General features: G+C 35.2%; 1 protein-coding gene across 3 annotated transcripts in view; it reads left to right on the forward strand.

Moving 5' to 3' along the window:
- Nucleotides 1-19,099, forward strand: part of smarcd3b (SWI/SNF related BAF chromatin remodeling complex subunit D3b) — a 44,650-nt gene that overhangs the window by 14,528 nt on the left and 11,023 nt on the right. Inside the window, exons 1-3 of one of the 3 annotated variants that reach the window (XM_073836932.1) lie at nt 3,422-3,944; nt 11,670-11,866; nt 17,679-17,768. In XM_073836932.1, coding sequence (XP_073693033.1) covers nt 3,867-3,944; nt 11,670-11,866; nt 17,679-17,768 — 365 coding nt within the window. In that variant the 5' untranslated portion in view covers nt 3,422-3,866. Of the gene's footprint in view, nt 1-3,421; nt 3,945-11,669; nt 11,867-17,678; nt 17,769-19,099 lie in introns of those variants that run through there. The other 2 variants (XM_073836930.1, XM_073836931.1) reach the window with 2 other exon arrangements.

A 19,099-nucleotide genomic window follows, 5' to 3' on the forward strand; every position in this document is an offset into this window, starting at 1 on the left:
TGTGTGTGTGTGTGTTGTGCGTGCGTGTGTGTGTACCTGGTATTCATCACGTTATGGGGACCACAATGTCCCCAGATGGATAGTAATACCAGTAAATTTTGACCTTGTGGGGACATTTCTTAGGTCCGCATGAGGAAACAGGCTTATAAATCATGCACAATGAGTTTTTTTGATGAAGTAAAAGTGTGCACAATCTCCTGTGAGGGCTAGGTTTAGGTGTAGGGTAGGTGTAGGGCGATAGAAAATACGGTTTGTACAGTATGAAAACCATTAGGTCTATGGAATGTCCCCATAAAACATGTAAACACAGCGTGTGTGTGTGTGTGTGTGTGTGTGTGTGTGTGTGTGTGTGTGTGTGTGTGTGTGTGTGTGTGTGTGTAAATGATGACAAAATTTTAATTTTTAGGTGAACTATCTCTTTAGTCATTCTTGAATTAGTTCAAATAGACATAGGAAACCTTTTTTTTTAAATGTCAAACATTTGTTGTTGACCCGTGTTTGAAAGTGAAGTTTTGGCTTACACGTTTTAGTATTTTGTAGGGAAAATAGACTCTGCTTGAAGTGCTGAATAACAACTAAAAGTATATGTAATTACATGCCAGTGACCAAATAGTAGCAAAATAACTTATAGAAACAGTATTTCCCAGTTCAGAAAATGTTCTAGTCACATGTAAACAGAGAAAATATGGTTAATATTTGTTATAGCTGGATTGATCATTGACATGTTAGTCTACTCACACAGTGACAGAGTAACTGGTTTGATATAGCAGCACTGAGAAAAGCAACATACCACTTATGTGCTCTGTGCATAGAAATAGCACAGACCGTTTTATAAAGAATTGTGGCCAAATGGAAGATAATATTTTCAACATATTTACTTTAATTTGGGTTGTTTGTTCATAGGTTTGAAGTTTTGGGGAAAATCAGGCACATTTGAGGAACTGACTCATCAGCTGAGTAAGGGAATGAGATGAGACAACTGAATCAGAATCCAAATCAGAATGAGATTTATTGCCAAGTATGCTTCCGCACACAAATAAATTTGTCTCGATGAATCTTCCAGTACACACATTAAAAAAAAAAAAAAAAAAGATTACAAAAACATCAAACAGATAATGCTGTAAATTTGGGTTATGTGCAACAGACTTCCTATTCTGGCTTTACACTTTGATTTAGTTAATAGTTAATTACCAAAAAAAAGTCCATAGATGTTGGCATCAGTTCATACTGCTGTTAACACCTGTTTTTCAGTTTGGTCAGGTGATGTTCGACATATACCCCATACAACTAGTCAATCAACATATGTACACAATAGACAAAATATGTATGTACAAATAATCTATATACAGATATAATTATCCAAGGGAATGTAAATAAGGGGAAGGATATGTTAATAGATCATGTTTGAACAGGACCTTTTCAAAAATACCATAAATTTTAGTGTTTCCCCTGACATTATATTAGGGGGTGCCCCGCCCTCTCTTAAAGGTCAAAGTCATTTAACTTAATTTTATTGTATTTTCTATATAGCGCCAGATCACAACAGAAGTCATTTAAGGTTACCTTTCCTAGAACAGGTCTATACCTTGTTCTTTTATGACACAAAGATAATTAACATAAGGCTATTTAGTTATTTACACAACAGCATGTAATTTCTGTCTCTACATGGTCGTGCAACTACAATTTCTCCTCCAAGAAAACACAGACAGGATCTCGAGCGTGGAATGACATGGAATTCGTTCATTTTTGGATGAATAAATCAAAAGTAGGTCTGTCACTTAAGTCGAATCGTGATATGGACTAGTGTCTGTGAATATTAAAACGCAAAAATAAGTTTTAAATATGAGTCCTGCATGTTTCGCTTGCCTCTGTATGTATGAATGGCGGAGATGCAGTTTTGTTTACTACACACATACTAAAGCACACGTGACGGTCACAGTGATTTTCGGCCTTTGCGTCTCACTAAATAACGACATTAACACATGAACTCAATCTCCAGAGCTGCTATGAGAGTCATTTAAGAGTTATTTGAGAAAACTAGCATCATATCAATATCTTACTGTATACACACAGAAACTAAACGGCAACCTGTCAAAATAAAAGTACAGTTTAACGTGTAACAAATATATCACTCTTGAATTTTTTTGTACTGTATAGTGTACGTCTTTATATATTACAATTTCTGGCAAATTTAAATAAAACAATTAAATGATAAAAATAAATATTACAACCAGATTAACCACTTAATTTTAGGAAAAAAATACAGTTATTATTAAAGACCTTTTTAACGGAATATTCACACAATTTTTCGTCCATGTATTTAACAGTAAACCTTTTTATTTTTTCACTGAAATAAATGTTTTTGTTATTACACTCTCCCAAACTGTAAACCTATGGGGAAACAACTGAATTTGTTCCGGCAATTTACCATAAAGGGCAAATGAAGACAATGGTGCAGCCTTTAAAGATCGTTTCTGATGATTGACATTGTAGAATTTACCGGCATTTTGGTGGTAATGTGTGAATTGTCTCTTACCGGTAAAAAGCCAGAAGGCCGTTGTCTGTGTGAGCAGCATATTTCTGTATTTACTGGGAAAGTCATACTGGTAATTTTACAGCAGTTTACCAGGATTGCTGTGTGAAAGGGGCTCATGTGACATCAGTGGTTCAACCGTGGTTCAATGTTATGAAGCTACAAAAATACCTTTTGTTCGCAAAGAAAACAAAAATAATGACTTCTCTTTTGTGCCAGTCTTTGATGTGCATTCATGAGAGTACCATGACACATGCGCTGGAGCTGGCTTTCTTACAAAAAATGTCCATCTCTCTTAGTTCATTGTTTGTGTATCGTATTTAGTTTTTTTTTTCTTTGTGCACAAAAAGTATTCTTGTAGCTTCATAAAATTACGGTTGAGGCACTGATGTCACATGAACTATTTTAATGATGTCCTTACTACCTTTTTGGGCCTTGAATGTGGTAGTTGGATTGCTGTCTGTGAAGGGATCCTGGAGTCTTTTTCCCTGATCATCATCACTGATGGTGAGGAATGGCTTTAAACCCCACATTTTCATCAGCGTAATCCAGTAATACAGTAAAATCCGTCTGACAGAAAACGAAGATGAGAGAATTGTTATAGAAGGTATTAGTATTTAATTGACACAGATGGCAATTAAGAAGGTCAGGGACAGGTAGTGTAAAAAATCTGTCATCAGTGCGCTCTGAACCTGTTTTATTTCCACCTCAATCTAAAAACGGGTATCTTTTCTCCACTGCTGCTGCTTTAAGGATCCTCCCTCCATTTTTTTGAGAATGAGCAGCGTGTTCCAAGCATTGCTGGGTTTGACTGCAGCAGAGGACAGGAGAGAGAGCAGTAGTGAAGGCAGAGGAGGAGGGGTTTGGTTAGCCGCGAGACTAACTACACCGCAGCAGGGCTGCGAGCGACCAGTCAGCGAGCATTCCCTTATCTACCAATGGAATGCAACAGCTGCAGCAGCCTGTGAGCGTGTGTGCTTTTCAGTCAGTGTGTTTGTAAAAGGGGGAGGGGGCCACGGTCATGGTGGGCCAGCAGGAACCCCCCTGAAAGACCCCCAACTCTCAACCCCCCACGTTCTCTCGCAGCCGGGCTCCTGAAAGGCAGCTCAACCCAACGTAAGCGTGAGAGACACAGAGAGAGCGAGAGACTCGACAGGGCAGCACACTCCGAGACGGAGAGAGAGAGAGAAAGCAGAAAGTAAGGGAAGTGGAGCAGGGAGCCTCGGAGGGGGGTTGAGGAGGTGAGGTGAGTGAAGGGTGAAAAGGAAGAGAGGCGAGGGAGAGGGAAAGACAAAAGAGAGGGAGAACCAGAGTGGAGGGAGACCAGAGGGAAATGGCTTCGGAGGAGACCGCTGGAGGAGCTCGCAAAGCCACCAAGAGCAAACTATTTGAGTTCCTCGTCCATGGAGTGGTACGTACCCTCTCGGCGCATGTCTATATGTGTGTGTGTGTGTGTGTGTGTGTGTGTGTGTGTGTGTGTTGAGCTCAGCTACAGACACAGCCCGTGCGTTTGACTGATAGCGGCGAACGGTGTCCATGTGAAGGTTATTTCCAGTCCTCCGGATCCCGGCTCCTCGCCGCTCTTCTTTTTGAAGCAGAGACGGGGTGGGGAGGAGAGGCGAATGAGGGAGATGAGCATGTAAGAAAAAAAAAGAGCGAGTCGGATCGGCGAACGTGCAAGAAAGGCCAAAGGTAGCCACTTGGTCACTGGAGGCTGCATGCGTTTGGCAGCGTGCCTAAGGTGACGGGCGCTTTCATTCAAAACACAAGCCGCTCTGTGACTCAACGCACTATTATTACAACTCCAAAAACACATCAAGTGCTTCGGATAACATCTACTATGTAGATTAGCGTGTCTGTTGTCATGTCATTCATTAAAAATTAAACCTAGTCGTAGAGCCAAAGGACGTACTAGTAGCGAGTAGTAATTATTACTACTAATAATACTGTAACACGGACTGCTTCTTTGCATATGACATTCTTCAAGGTTTGATGCAGAAGAGGCTGTAAGGATCCACTTATTGTCTAAACCTTTGTGTATATACACAGTACAGTAGCGGTGTAATCTTTTATTTATGATTAGCAGGGCTTTGTCTAGCCAGAGCAGATCAATCTGAAGTGAAAAGCAGTTTGTAGTAGAATGAGCGTGATGCGTAAAACTGCATTTTGTTTTCTATTAGTTCTTGCTTTTTACGTTTTTTATTCTTGATATGATTTCTTGTTTCTGTAAAGTGTCATTGATTTTAGAAAGGAGCTATGTTAATAATTATTATTTAATTATTACATTATTACACGTATAGCAGACTATGATATTTCTGGAGAGCTTCGTTATTTAGTCTGTATATGTTTATTTCTTTTACTTTTGAGATTATTTAGCTTCCGCGAGATATACATTTTATTTAAAAGTTTGTTTTTTAAGAAATAAATACTTCATTTCAGATTGGATGCAATACGTTGATTAAAAATGACAGTAAAGACAGTTATAAAAGATTATGTAAAATAAAGCTGTTTTTGTCTATTAAGCAAAGAACACTGTAAATTTATCACCACAAAAACATGGATAATAATATTATCCACAGTATATCAGAATGATTTCTGAAGGATTATGTGACACTGAAGACTGGAATAATGGCTGGTGAAAATTCTGCTTTAGTGCCACGGAATAAATTACATTGTAAAATATATTAAAACAGTAAACAGTTAAATGAAATTGTAAAAATATTTCACAATATTGTTATTTTTACTGTATTTTGGATTGAAAAAATGCACTGTTGGTGAGCATAAAAGACTTCTACCCAAAACAAAACAAAAAAAACTTTACAGACTTGAATGGTAGTGTATAAGTTCCTTGGTTAATAGTACTGAAGACTATCCATTTTCAGTAATAGTCTTGGTTTGCTTCATAAACAGCCTTTTGTTCACCATTTGCCTTAGTTCTGCATTAAGCTGCTTTAACTTCACATAACAACACATAAATGCTGAGTTTGGATGATGAATGAAGAAAACGATGGTGTTGCCTCTGCAGACTAATTAACCTTGACGAAGCACTGATTGTTCCTGGGCAAATGTTTCCCGCGCCTTATTTTGGCTTCCTCTCCTTTTATGTCCTTTCCTGTGCCTGTGTTCTTCTCCTCTGTGTCTTCTATGTTTCTTTCTGGACTCATATTTTCCGAATTACCTCAGCCTGACCTTTGCTATTGTTCACCTTACGGCTTCTCTGCACCACTCAGCCTGGTATACAGTTATGCTGTATATTCTTTGCTACATGACATTGTATGTTACTGCAAGAATGTGGTGGTTCAGCCTTGTTCCCAAGGCAAAGAACAGTACGTGCACATCAAGGTTTGCAATTAAGTAACAGTTTAAACAGCTACTAGTCTGAGTGAAAAGAGTGCTTAAACTTTGTTTTGTACGGAAGGAAATCTGTGGCCAATACTGTAATCAGAATATTTGAAATTTGCTTGATATAGAGTATTTTGTCTCTCTGTGATAAATCACCTGTGCTTAGACAATGACTTGTTAGTTTTATGCATATTTTTGTTCTTGGTCCTTCATTTCTTTTTGATCTCTGCTTTGGACATTTAGTTTTGAATCAATGTTGAGTTCAGATTAGGTGTCACAGTGTTTCTCTAATACACATTATTGGTAATATGTTTTATTTGCTCCTTCTCTTTCAGGCACAAAATAAAACACCCACAGTCTCGGTTAATGACAGACTCAGTCTTACTGTGTAACTGTGTGGATAAATAAAGATGACCTACAGGTCATTTCACTCTAGGAACGGAAACTCTCGTTCCAGTTCACTTTAAACAAGGCTAACTTACTACCATAGTAAATAAAGTGAGATGAGGAGTAACAGTATTTTACACATTAAGTTTCAAATTTACTGTAATAAACAGTTTGAAAAGAACAAAACAAGAATAGGTCTAACCACTGTGACTTTTACCCTATTTAGTTTGTTGCTTCAAAGAACATTATTGTGAAACACTGCGATATGATTTTAAAACCATCCAATGAAACACATTTGTCCTGTGTATCAGTATGCTTATATCCACAAATTTGTCATTCTGAATGAATCCAATTTGATTTCAGATTTTGAGAGTTGTTTATGAATTCTAAACTTTGCAATCAGACTCGCATATTTGTTTCCACTGACTAATTTCTAAGACAAAGATACGTTTATAAGACAGGCAATATGTAAATAAACCCACATAAAATAGTTGGATTCAAGGGTTTATGCGGGTCAAATTTAGGGCTAAGTAAAAAATATAAATTTTTAAATTTTAATCGTGCATTTTTACAAAAAGAATCGATTAGTCTAGCCTGTTTTCATTTAATGACAAACACTGTAGTGCGCCTCTCATCTAATAAATCGCAATAAGCTTTGTGCTTTGTTGCTTTTGATATAAAACAAAATCTAAAGTGATAATCTTCGCTTTAATAACAGTCTCAAGTTACGTCTTGAAAAAACATTAATGAACATCTGAAAATATGGTAAAATAAGGAGTACAGCTTACCAAAATCCATATCCTGTCTCAGGTAATCGCTTAATCACTGTTTCAACCACAGAAAGACGTACGTAAATATAACAGCTTGTAAACAATGTCACGTCACATTTACCTCAGAAAAACATATTCGGTGACCATAAACTTGTTAGTATGTTTGCATTCTATGGATGACTCTAGCTAACTAGAGAGGAGAATTTTGCTAAATACAGTTGAAGTCAAAAGTTTACATACTCCTTGCAGAATCTGCTAAATGTTTATTTTACCAAAATAAGAGGGATCATACAAAATGCATGTTATTTTTTTATGTAGTACTGACCCTTTTTTGTGTATTTGAACCCTTTCCAACAATGATTGTATGATTTTGAGATCCATCTTTTCACACTGAGGACAACTATAGGACTCATGCAACTATTACAGAAGGTTTAAACGCTCACTGATGCTTCAGAAGGAAAGGATGATTTAAGAGCTGAGGGATGAAAACTTTTTGAATTTGAAGATTGGGGTAAACTGAACTTATTTTGTATTCTAGGAAACACGTAAGTATCTTCGGTAGCATCTGAAGGGTAGTACTAAATGAAAAAATATTATATTTAGCCAGAATAAGAAAAAATAATGTACACATCTTCATTCTGTTCAAAAGTTTACACCACTGGCTCTTAATTCATCGTTTTATATCCAAAATAATTGATAAAGAATCAAATCGCAAGCTTGTAAACCAGAATATTAACTGATTTGTAAAATTTGTGTCAAAACCCAGCCCTACTAAAATTTTACTAATAAACGGAGATCTGCATCTGCTCTTTCAATCAAAACAAAATTTCAGTAGTATGGACTGAGGTGTTTACTAGATATATTTGTTTATAAACTAATTTTTTGGTTGCTTATGTAAACATTTGCAGTAACTCATGGAAGTCACAGGAGTCAAATAATGTCGTCTATCCTGTGCAGTTGTCATATTAACAGCAAGCCAAGAAACTCCCGAGGGACGTGCATGTACTTGAGCAAAAAGTTGTTGTTTATCAGCAGGAATCGGGCAGAAGTGCTCATCAGTCAAAGTTGATTGACAGCACAAACACTGCCACTCTCTCTGAAGTGCAAATCCACATGGTGTGTGACTGATGGAAAATATTCCAAATGAAATGTTTTCCTTCCTACCTGCATCCAAATTTATATTCAAAGTGGTTTGTGAACAAAGCAGCCACACAGAGAGAGACAGCAAAGGACAGTAATTGTTTAAACTATTTTAAGTGGTACATTTCAGGACTATTGAAATTTTCAGTTTTTTGTTCTGGCGTGAACCCGCCACTCTGATAACAAGAGGAATCTGATGAAAGGCTCTTTTATTCCTCTCTAGCTATCAAACATGATCATTTTTCCTGCTGGTCAGTTTTTTCCTGTGTTAATGTGATGGTAAGACAGCTCAACAGCCGACAAAGACAGTTAAAAGCATCTGGCAGCACATCCGACTAAGAGACAGAGAAAGTGTTTATCTGCAGCATTCAGGGAATAACAGAAATGTTACACCTGCGAGTGTGTGGCCTTATCGAATGCTAAATATCTCATTGTCTTTCATTATTCTGCAACTCAATGCTCCCCGCACAGTCTGCTCTTGTTTCACAACAGTCTAGAGTTCACTTCATCAATCTCCTGACCTGCAGACATAACACAGATCAAGCCCACGTGAGGTACATCATTAGTAGGTACATCACAGTCACTTCCTTTGTATAAATTAAACACAAAACCATGTAAAATCAGCAGTTACTCTCACACATTTGTTTCACATTCCACATCTGCGGCAGTTCAACGTGAGCCCTTCCTGTTTAACTGAAGTGCAAAGAGGTTTCTCACACCACAGACACAAGGTGAAACCAATTGTGTTTAACACAACTATGTCAACTGATTAGTTCACACCATTAAGAAGGGAGCTTGACAGATGTAGATCTTCTCTAGTGGTTCTTTGGTGGTAGCTTAGTGGAAAACAATGCTTATCAATGCTTAATAAATCAGATGTGGCCATTCACACAGAATGAGTTTTTGTTTTGAAAAACATAAGATGCGGACAGTGGAATAAGGGAAAAAATGGCCACTACCAGTCAAAAAAATTTTGAACCGTTTCAATTTTCAATGTTTTTTTGTTTTTTTTAGGAATTCTCTTCTGCTCACTAATATTGTGACATATTTTTACTATTTAAAATAACTGCTTTCTATTTGAATATATTTTAAAATGTGAAAAATGTTGGCATTCTAATGTGCTGATTTGCTGTTCAAGAAACATTTTTTGTTATAATTATTATCAATATTTAAAACTTTTTTTTCAAGGATACTTTGATGAATAGAAAGATCCAAAGGTCAGCATTTATCTTCTTTGAAAGAAACCTGAAAATTCTACTCAGCTTTTTTAAACACAATAATAATAATACATATTTTTGAGCAGCAAATCAAAATATTAGAATGATTTCTGAAGGATCATGTGACTGCAGTAATGATGATAAATAATTCAGCTTTGAAATCACAGGAATAAACTGCATTTGAAGATATATTCAAATAGAAAACGGTTATTTTAAAGTATTTCAAAATTTTGCTATTTTTGCTGTACTTTGGATCAAATAAATGCAGGCTTGGTGAGCAGAAGAGACTTCTTTAAAACATTAAAAATCTTATTGTTCATAAACTTTTGACTGGTAGCGTATATCTGCCTGACTTTTCTCTTTCATCTGTTCTCTCAACTTGTCTTTGTTGTTTGATATGACTTCAGTTATTCTCATTGAACTCATTGTCCTCTCATGATGACTTTAGAAAGACATGGAGTGTATACTTGCAGTACATTTGTCTATTTTTGTCTGATTAGAGTTTCCCTGTTCTTTTGACCACTGTCTGTGTATTTGTGTGTTCTCTCTGTCACTCCAAGCCGTACCTTTGACATGCTCTCAAATTGCCTGTCCAATTTCACTACCAGCACCATGATCCTAAGCCTCTGCTTGCTTTTTTTATTTCTAAAGTAAACCCCATCTGTCTCATTAACCTGTTGCTATCCTGTCCAACTTATTGGCTGTTTCTTCTCCATGTAAGGTCTTGTGTAATATCATAGCAAACTTTATGTTTCATCCATCAGTTGTATTGTCTCACTCCTTCACTCCCTGTGCACTCATCAGGTCTGTCACTCTCAATAACAATTTCATTTGTCTTGTCTTGGCCGCCATATATTGGAGACTATATTATGTCAGTATAATATATTATCAATTACTTCAGCGGGTAGCTAAGGGTGGAACTTTAATACCAGGAAAAAAATATCTGTAATAATAGCCCCCCTGATTTTTACTCTGTGATCATGACCATTATTTGAAGTCTTCTCGGTTGTATTAGCAGCCAAGAAAATGAGAACTGCCTGGAGAATTTTTTTTTATTAATGTTCATATCATGTTTCAAAGCATCTCTAGTGTCTCTTTAATATGTGATGTATCTTTGTACATGATGTTAACGTTTGCAACACTTTTTTCATTTTGTCCGCATTATTTATTGACCGGTTCAGTTCAATAGTGAACATTTATTATCATTTCAATTATTTCAACTTGTTTCAGTGTTATCTAATGTAATTAGAGTAGCAACCTAATTCAGTTATATTGCAGCTAAAAGTTAAGATTTTTTTCCAGACAAAGTTGAAACACACCATCTGTTCTCAGGAGAGGTATTTATGCACATGTGAGTGTGACTGGGGTTTACTCTTTCAAAGACATTTGTTCACTGTCCTGAACTGTTGTATGTGTGACCTTTTGTGTCTGGTGTCACAAGTGTTGAATAGATCGCACTTGAGTTGTGTGTGCAGTTGCTGCAGCTAGTAAAGAAAGCAACAGCTGCTGTCATTCTAGTAAGCTGCAGTAGGTCTAAAGGTCCCAAAATTTTCAAATGCGTTTTTACTTATTTGGTCAAATATCGTCATTCACAGAATGTCACAGTGGCTCAGAAGTTTACACCCCTATCTCTTAATGCATTGTGTTTTCTTCTGAAGCATCAGTGAGCGTTTGAACCTTCTGTAATAGTTGCATACGATTTCCTCAGTTGTCCTCAGTGTGAAAAGATGGATCTCAAAATCATTCAGTCATTGTTGGAAAGGGTTCAAATACACAAAAATGCTGAAAAACCAAATAATTTGTGGGATCTGAAGGATTTTTCTGAAGAACAGCAAGCAGTTTAACTGTTCAGCACAAACAAGGGACTCACAAACAACTATCACTAAACAAAAAATAAACACAGCTGTGGATCATTCAGGTAACAACAGTATTAAGAATCAAGTGTATGTAAACTTTTGAATGGGGTCATTTTTATAAATTCAACTGTTATTTTCTGTTTATATGACTAAACGGCTTTTATGTGAAATATCTTATTCAGGTAATTACTAAATAAAAAATAACATGCATTTTGTATGATCCCTCTTATTTTGGTAAAATAATAAACATTTTGCAGATTCTGCAAAGTGTATGTAGACTTTTGACTTTAACTGTATGTTTAAAAAGCATCATTTTACCAATTCACTGTATATCTGTAATCTCAGAGGACATGTTAATCATGTAAGTTTTCTCCAAGTCAGTTTCTTATGTCCATCTTTTTTTTGTCACCTTTTTTTTTCTCAGCGGCCCGGCATGCCATCAGGAGCACGGATGCCTCATCAGGGTGCCCCAATGGGGCCTCCAGGACCACCATATGGAGGAAGCCCTGCTGTCCGGCCCGGACTTACCAATCAATCCATGGAAGCCAGTCGCAAACGGCCCGCACCTTCACAGCAGCAGATTCAGCAGCAACAGCAGGCCGTACAGAATCGAAACAGGAAGTGAGTATAATGTAACATATACTAATGATCAGGAACCCACATAAAAATATATATAGAGAGAAGATTTTATCATAACAAGAACCTGGAGGATGTCACCTAATGTTGAGTAGGTAGGCATCTAAAATTGTGAACTCCTGTTGAAGCCGTAATGCCTTGTTTAACATATTCTCACAAGATACAGGAACTGACAGGTTTCCCGTGTTCTTTTCTCCCTCCACTGTCATATGAATAAAGGATTATAAGGAAAAAACATTAACCTATTAATTTTTAATCATGTGTTTTAATCATTCTGGATTATCTTGGCAATAGTAACCCTGCTTTGGAGCAGTGATCCAGGGTTAAAAGAGGCGCTAACCACTTTTTAACATGATGTGAAAGGTTAGTTTAAGGGATAGTTCACCAAAATGTTATCATTTACTCATGTTCCAAGCCTGTATGATTTACTTTCTTCTGTGGAACACAAAAGAAGATATTTTGGAGACTGGTGGTGACCAAAGAGTTTTGATGACCATTGACTTGCATTGTATGGATGAAAACCACAGACATTTCTCAAAATCTTGTCTTCTCAGCAGGAACCCCTAGTGAAAAATAAATGTACTAAAATGTTTTTAAAATGCGAGGTATACTACAAATACATATACATATTATGTACTTAATAAAAATACCCTGCAGTTGTACTTTTAGTGTGCTAAACTAGTATATTTAAAGTCTACCTAATTGAAACAACTAATTTTGTACTTGATGCACTTTAATTGTGTGGAAGTAGTGCTGAATTCCAATATTAGCAATATCCAATATCCAGTATATTTAATTGTGTTAAAGTGGAACTATTTCAAGTATACTTTAAGTACACTTTATATATTTAGCATTTAAAGACTGATATTATTTAAAGATCATACAATCCTCATCAACAGTGACATTAAAACATATTTTAGGCTTAATATTAAAAATTTGCTAAATAAATTTTTATATCAGTAAATCTCAAGCGATATCAGTAAATCAGCAAACATATCTATAGACTTGAACTATTCTTAGTATAAAATAAATTCATTTTAAATTGAATACTTTTTTACCAGGGACACAACGTCATAAGACGTTGAAATTTGATTAAATTGCGTTTGCGGCGTCGGGTGAGTGACCAAAATTCAATGTCAATTTAATGTCTAACATCAACCTGGTCCGGTGACTGCTGGATTTTGATGTTCCACAGAAGAAAGTCGTGCAGGTTTAAATTGACATAAGAGTGAGTAAATGATGACAGAATGTTTAATTGTTTATGTAAACTGTCTCTTTAAAGGAGAAGTTCACTTCTGGAACAAAAATGTACAAATAATATACTCACCCCCTTGTCATCCAAGATGTTTATGTCTTTCTTTCTTCAGTCGTAAAGAAATTATGTTTTTTATAGGGAAAACATTTCAGGATTTTTCTACATATAGTGGACTTCTATGGTGCCCTAAGTTTGAACTTCCAAAATGCAGTTGTAGGATGATTTTGAAATGATTTTTAAAGTTGAGGGGGAAAAACAGATGGGTTTTTCAACCTACCCTAGCTTTTTTTTAAAGCAGAGATGCATAGACTACTCATGCACATACTCAAAGAGAGACAAGACAAGCATTTGAGGTTAAAAAGTATATACATATTCATCATTTAAAAAAAAGAATAATAATAACCGATCGTTTCGATAGATAAGACTCTTCTTCCTCGTCTGGAACTTCAAAAATCATCCTACAACTGCATTTTGGAAGTTCAAAATCGGGACACCATAGAGGTCCACTATATGTAGAAAAATCCTTAAACTTCCAAAATGCAGAAGAAGAGTCTTATCTAACGAAACGATCGGTTATTTTATTTTATTTTTTTAAATGATAAAAACGTATATACTTTTTAACCTCAAATGCTTGTCTTGTCTCTCTTTGCATATGTGCATGAGTAGTCTATGCATCTCAATTTCAAAAATCATTTCAAAATCATCGTACAACTGCATTTTGGAAGTTCAAAGTCGGGGCACCATAGTCCACTATATGGAGAAAAGTCCTGAAATGTTTTCCTCAAAAAACATAATTTCTTTACGACTGAAGAAAGAAAGACATTTGGATCATTCTGGATGACAAGGGGGTGAGTACATTATCTATACATTTTTGTTCTAGAAGTGAACTTCTCTTTTAACCTATTGTCAAGAGTAGCATAGAAAAAAGACATTGATGGTGTGTTTGGAAGCTCTTCCATTCTACACACCACTCGTATGAACCCCTTGGTGCTGCACAGGACACTGTCACTGTATTCCTATAATCTATAGTACAGAAACATTGGAACTGAAGTGTTCAATACAGTCAGAGCTGAATGAGTTTTGATTGATGAGCATGTAAATTGTCTCTGTTGCTTTGGTTTAACTGAAAGATGCAATTCTTCCTCTGACAAGAAATATTTTGACAGAAAGGCCTGATTTAGTTTGAAATAAGATTTGATTACATGCAGCTTAACGGGAAGCCAAAGAATTTGCAATCGCAAGAATACAGCAAACATCTGTTAACAATAAAACCGTTATGGCTGTATTGATGTAGATTTCATGAGTTCTTTTTCTTTTTCTAGTCTGACAATTTAATAATAGAATGATCTCTTTCATGTAACGTTTTTTGTCCACAGCAAATAACAGGACATGTCGCCTGTTACTTGATTTCTATTCGGTTGATAAGTCTGATGTCTCAGTTCATAGTTTCTGGGTCCAAACGCTGCTTCAGATCCCAAAATAAACAGTGCTAATATACTGATAGTGTGCTGTAGTACTACAGAAAAATCATGATCCTAACATTGATCTCCATACCAAAATCTCATTGACCAGATTGTGATTCATCTTTTCAGAATCATTAAAATATTGTCTAGAAAGTGTGAGCAAAAGACTGTAGTACACACTGGGAATTTTTGAAAAACTTAGCTTAAAAGTGTGCTATAAATCAATAATGCATCAATAATCCTAAATGGATGTTAAAATGGAGGCTACGACCCAACTATTCAGTATGTCACGGCTTAATGAGATAGTTCCCCAAAAATGAAAGTTCTGACATTAATTACTTTCCCTATAAAGTATTCATACCCCTTACTTTTTTCACATTTTGTTTTGTTACAGCATTGTTAAACTGCTTTTTTTTCTCCACATCAAACTACATCTCATACACCGTAATGGCAAAGCACAAAACTGGTTTGTAACAACTTTGCAAATTTATTAGAAATAAAAAACTGAAAAGATCCCGTTGCATAAGTATTCATACCCTTTTCTGGGACACTCGAAATTTAGCTCAGGAGCATTCATATTGCTTCTAGATGTTACTACACTTCGAGTGGAGTTAAACTGTGGCAAATTAATTTGAATGAGTATGATTTAGAAAGGCACACACCTCTCAGAAAAGGTCTAACAGTTGAAAATGCATATCAGAGAAAAAACCAAGTCCTGAGGTCAAGATAACTGCCTGTAGAGCTCAGTGACAGACTTGCGTTAAGGCAATGATCTAGGGAAGAGTTCAGAAAAAAATCTGCTGCATTGAAGGTTCACAGAAGCATTATCCATAATGGAAGACGATTGGAACAACTAGGACTCTAGAAAATGTCTGCCAGCCCCCATCCAAGCTGACAGAGCTTGAGAGGTGAAAAGGTGAGGCAAAGAATGGCAGATAATTGCCAAATCCAGATGTGCAAGGCTTGTCACATCATACCCAAAAAGACTTGAGGCTGGAAAGGTGCTTTAACTATGTACTGAGTTAAGGGTATGAATACTTATGCAATGTACTTATTTCAGTGTTTTATTTTTAATAAATGTGTAAAATTTGCAAATCTGGTTTTTGCTTTGTCATTTTTATGGTGTATGGAGTGTAAATTGATGTGGGGAAAAACTAATTTAAAGCAGTTTAACATAATGCTGCAACAAAACAAAATGTGAAAAAATGAAGGGGTATGAATACTTTTGCAAGGCACTGTATGCTGTTACAAACCTGTAAGACCTTTGTTCATCTTCGGAGCACAAATTGAGATATTTTTGATGAAATCCGCAGCAATGCAACTGACACATTCAAGGCCTAGAAAGGTAGATCAATAAGTCACAGCTCAACCACTGAAGTATCATGGACTATTTTATCGATGTCCTTAGTACCTTTCCAGGCCTTGAACGTGGTAGTTGTGTTGCTGTCTATGCAGGATCAGAAAGCTCTCCAATTTTTTTTTTTTTACAGTCAAACCAACATTTCTTCAACATTTCTCACATTAATTATTATAGTTTAGAAAATGTTAATAAAATATGACAAGAACTCAGAGTTAAACTGTCTCAGAACAAATTCATCTTGATAATCACAAATGAATTACAGTCTAACCAAAATTTATTCAGACACTTTCAACATTTCTCACATTATCACAGGTTATTCGCTATAGTTTAGAAAATGGTAATAAAATGTAACAAGAACTCAGAGTTAAACTGTGTCAGAACAAATTCATCTTGATGACAGATAACTTTAATTGAAAGATACAGTATGTAACAAAACATAGTCAGGTCAAAGTCTCAAACCAAATGTTTGATCCCAAATTTTTCATCAGTTTTACTGGTAGTCCACTGTATGAAGATTTTTGGGGTATAATATGTCACAGTTCACTTTATTTTGCTATCCTCACTTACATAAATTAACTATTGTCTACGCCGCACCCACTAGTAAAAAAATATCAAAAATTATATATCTAAATAAAATGAGTCTGAATAATTTTTGGTTTGACTGTATCTTAATTTGTGTTCCGAAGATGAACAAAAGTCTTTGGATGGTTTGCAACGACATGAGGGTGAGTAATTAATGACACAATGTTCATCTTTGGGAGATCTATCCCTTTAACAAGCAGATTTCAATGCTGGAGTGCTTGGTAGCACTGCTCACAGCTAAATCTTATTGGTCCAAAATTATGCTCCACATAAGGTAGCTGTAAATTAGGCATCCAACATATCTGCCGATTGACTATGATTGCATCATGTCACAGATCAGTTTCACATTCAGTGCGGAGAAACAAATAGTTTTCGCTGGAATATGGTTATTTTCATTCCATTTTTTGGATGGTTAAGATGTTTATTCCTTCTGATTTCATTTGCACTGTTTGTTCTTGCTGCCATTTGTTGGCTGCTTTTGTATTGTTTTGATCAGGAGTGACCCAAGTTTCTTTCTTGTAAATCTCAAAAAAATTCCCAGATGTTTTAAATGGGGTCACACTGTGGTCTTGTATCACAAATCTCTGTGACATATGTCTTAGTTTGTTCGGTGGCTGTTGTTTAGTTGCAGTTAATCTGATCTGGGGAGTCTTCAGTCTACTGGCCAATCATCTGACTGCGCTGTTGTGACAGAAAGGGGCCACGCAATGAGAAATATTGTATATAATACTTGTTTCTTCATTCTTCCTGGATCTCTATTCTCTCTCTCTTTCTCTCTGTTGTGTCCTCCCTGCATCAGCTCCATTGATTCACATACTTGTTCATTCTGTCTGTCGACCTTGTCTGACACATTAGTGTAACATTATCTTGCATTGTCTAGAACCCTCCTGTCTCACATCAGACTAATCAATGCACTAGTTGTGTGTGTGTGTGTGTTTAAAAACCACACATGGCGTATCAGATCCTTTGTCCTCTACCTCTGCTGTTTCTTGTACAACTCCCATGTTGTCTGTTTTGTGTATTCAGCTTTTTGTAATGTGCCCCTGAAACTTGCATACAAACACATGCTCTTGCAACACATACAAACACATGCAGTACGCTCTAATAAAGGACCCTTCGAATGCCATCAACTCATAGGAAGCCTGTTGGATTTCCTGGACCAAATGAGATGCCAGGGAGACAGATGGACATGAGAGAGGCCCAATCAGATCCCACACTCGGATCAAAGTAGGAGTTTATTCTGCTGCATGATGGATTCACACATTTTGATCCCACCCTTGTCCCAAGCCTTGACTCCTTTACCCCGGCACATCTTGCCTTCAAAGACATATCCCTAATAAGGATTACCCCTCTGCACCTCTTATTGATGTTTGATGGTTATTATCAAAGATTACTCCTTCATACAGCAATGGTTTGATTTATTAAGTTGCACATCAGGTGATGTCAGTCATGTCATGAGACCTAACATGACATTTGAGTCAAAGGCATTATAAAATCAAAGATAATATATTAAGGTTAAAGCTTTAACGTTATTAAATATTTTCCTGGATTTAGCATGGATGCGCTTGCATGTCTTGTTGCATGGCATGATGGCAGTATGTGAGAGCTTGTTTTACACTTCAATATAAAGTGTCAGCACCAAATGTTTTCACAAATAACTTAACATGTATTAATAAGTCAGGCTGACTGATTTGTGCATTTTAGTGGATTGGATAAATGCAAAGCGATTGGTTATTTTCTAAAAAAAAAAAAAAAGACAATTTATATACTTTTTAACCTGAAATGCTTGTCTTGTCTTTTCTAGCTCTGCATGAACGTGTATTTCAGTTTAAGACAGTTAGGGTATGTAGAAAAATTTTCATCTCAAATTTTTTTTCAGGTTTTTTTTTTTTGACATACAAGATGAGCTAGACACAACGAGCATTTGAGGTTTAAAAAGGATATAATTTATAAAAGTAAAATTTTATGTTATATATAATTTAAATTTTTTTTTTTTTTTAGTTTATTGTTTTATTGTTTATATTTTATTTGTATTATTTTAATTTTATTTTTTATTTATCATTTTATTTTTATTTTATTTTTATTATTTTTTTATTATTTTTATTTTGTTGTTTTTTTATTTTATACTTTATTATTTTTTATTTATTGTTATTTAATTTTTTATTTTGTACTATTTTATTTTATTATTTGTTATTGTATTTTATTTAATATTTTATTATTTTTATTTTATATTTTATTTTGTTTAGTTTTTTTTTACTATTTTTATTTTATTTTTTCATTTTTTACTGTTTTATTTTTTATTTTTTTGTACTATTTTATATTTTACTATTTGTTTATTATTGTATTTTATTTTATATTTGTTTAGATTTTTGTACTATTTTTATTTTATTTTTTCACTTTTACTATTTTATTTATTTTGTACTATTTTATTTTATATGTTATTATTTGTTTATTATTGTATTTTATTTTATAATTTATTATTTTTAGTTTTTTTACTATTTTTATGGGGTTTTTTTCTTTTTTTTTATTAATTTTATTTTATACTTTTTTATTTTTTA

The sequence above is a fragment of the Garra rufa genome, chromosome 3, assembly GCF_049309525.1.
Source record: "Garra rufa chromosome 3, GarRuf1.0, whole genome shotgun sequence".
Lineage (NCBI taxonomy): Eukaryota > Metazoa > Chordata > Actinopteri > Cypriniformes > Cyprinidae > Garra > Garra rufa.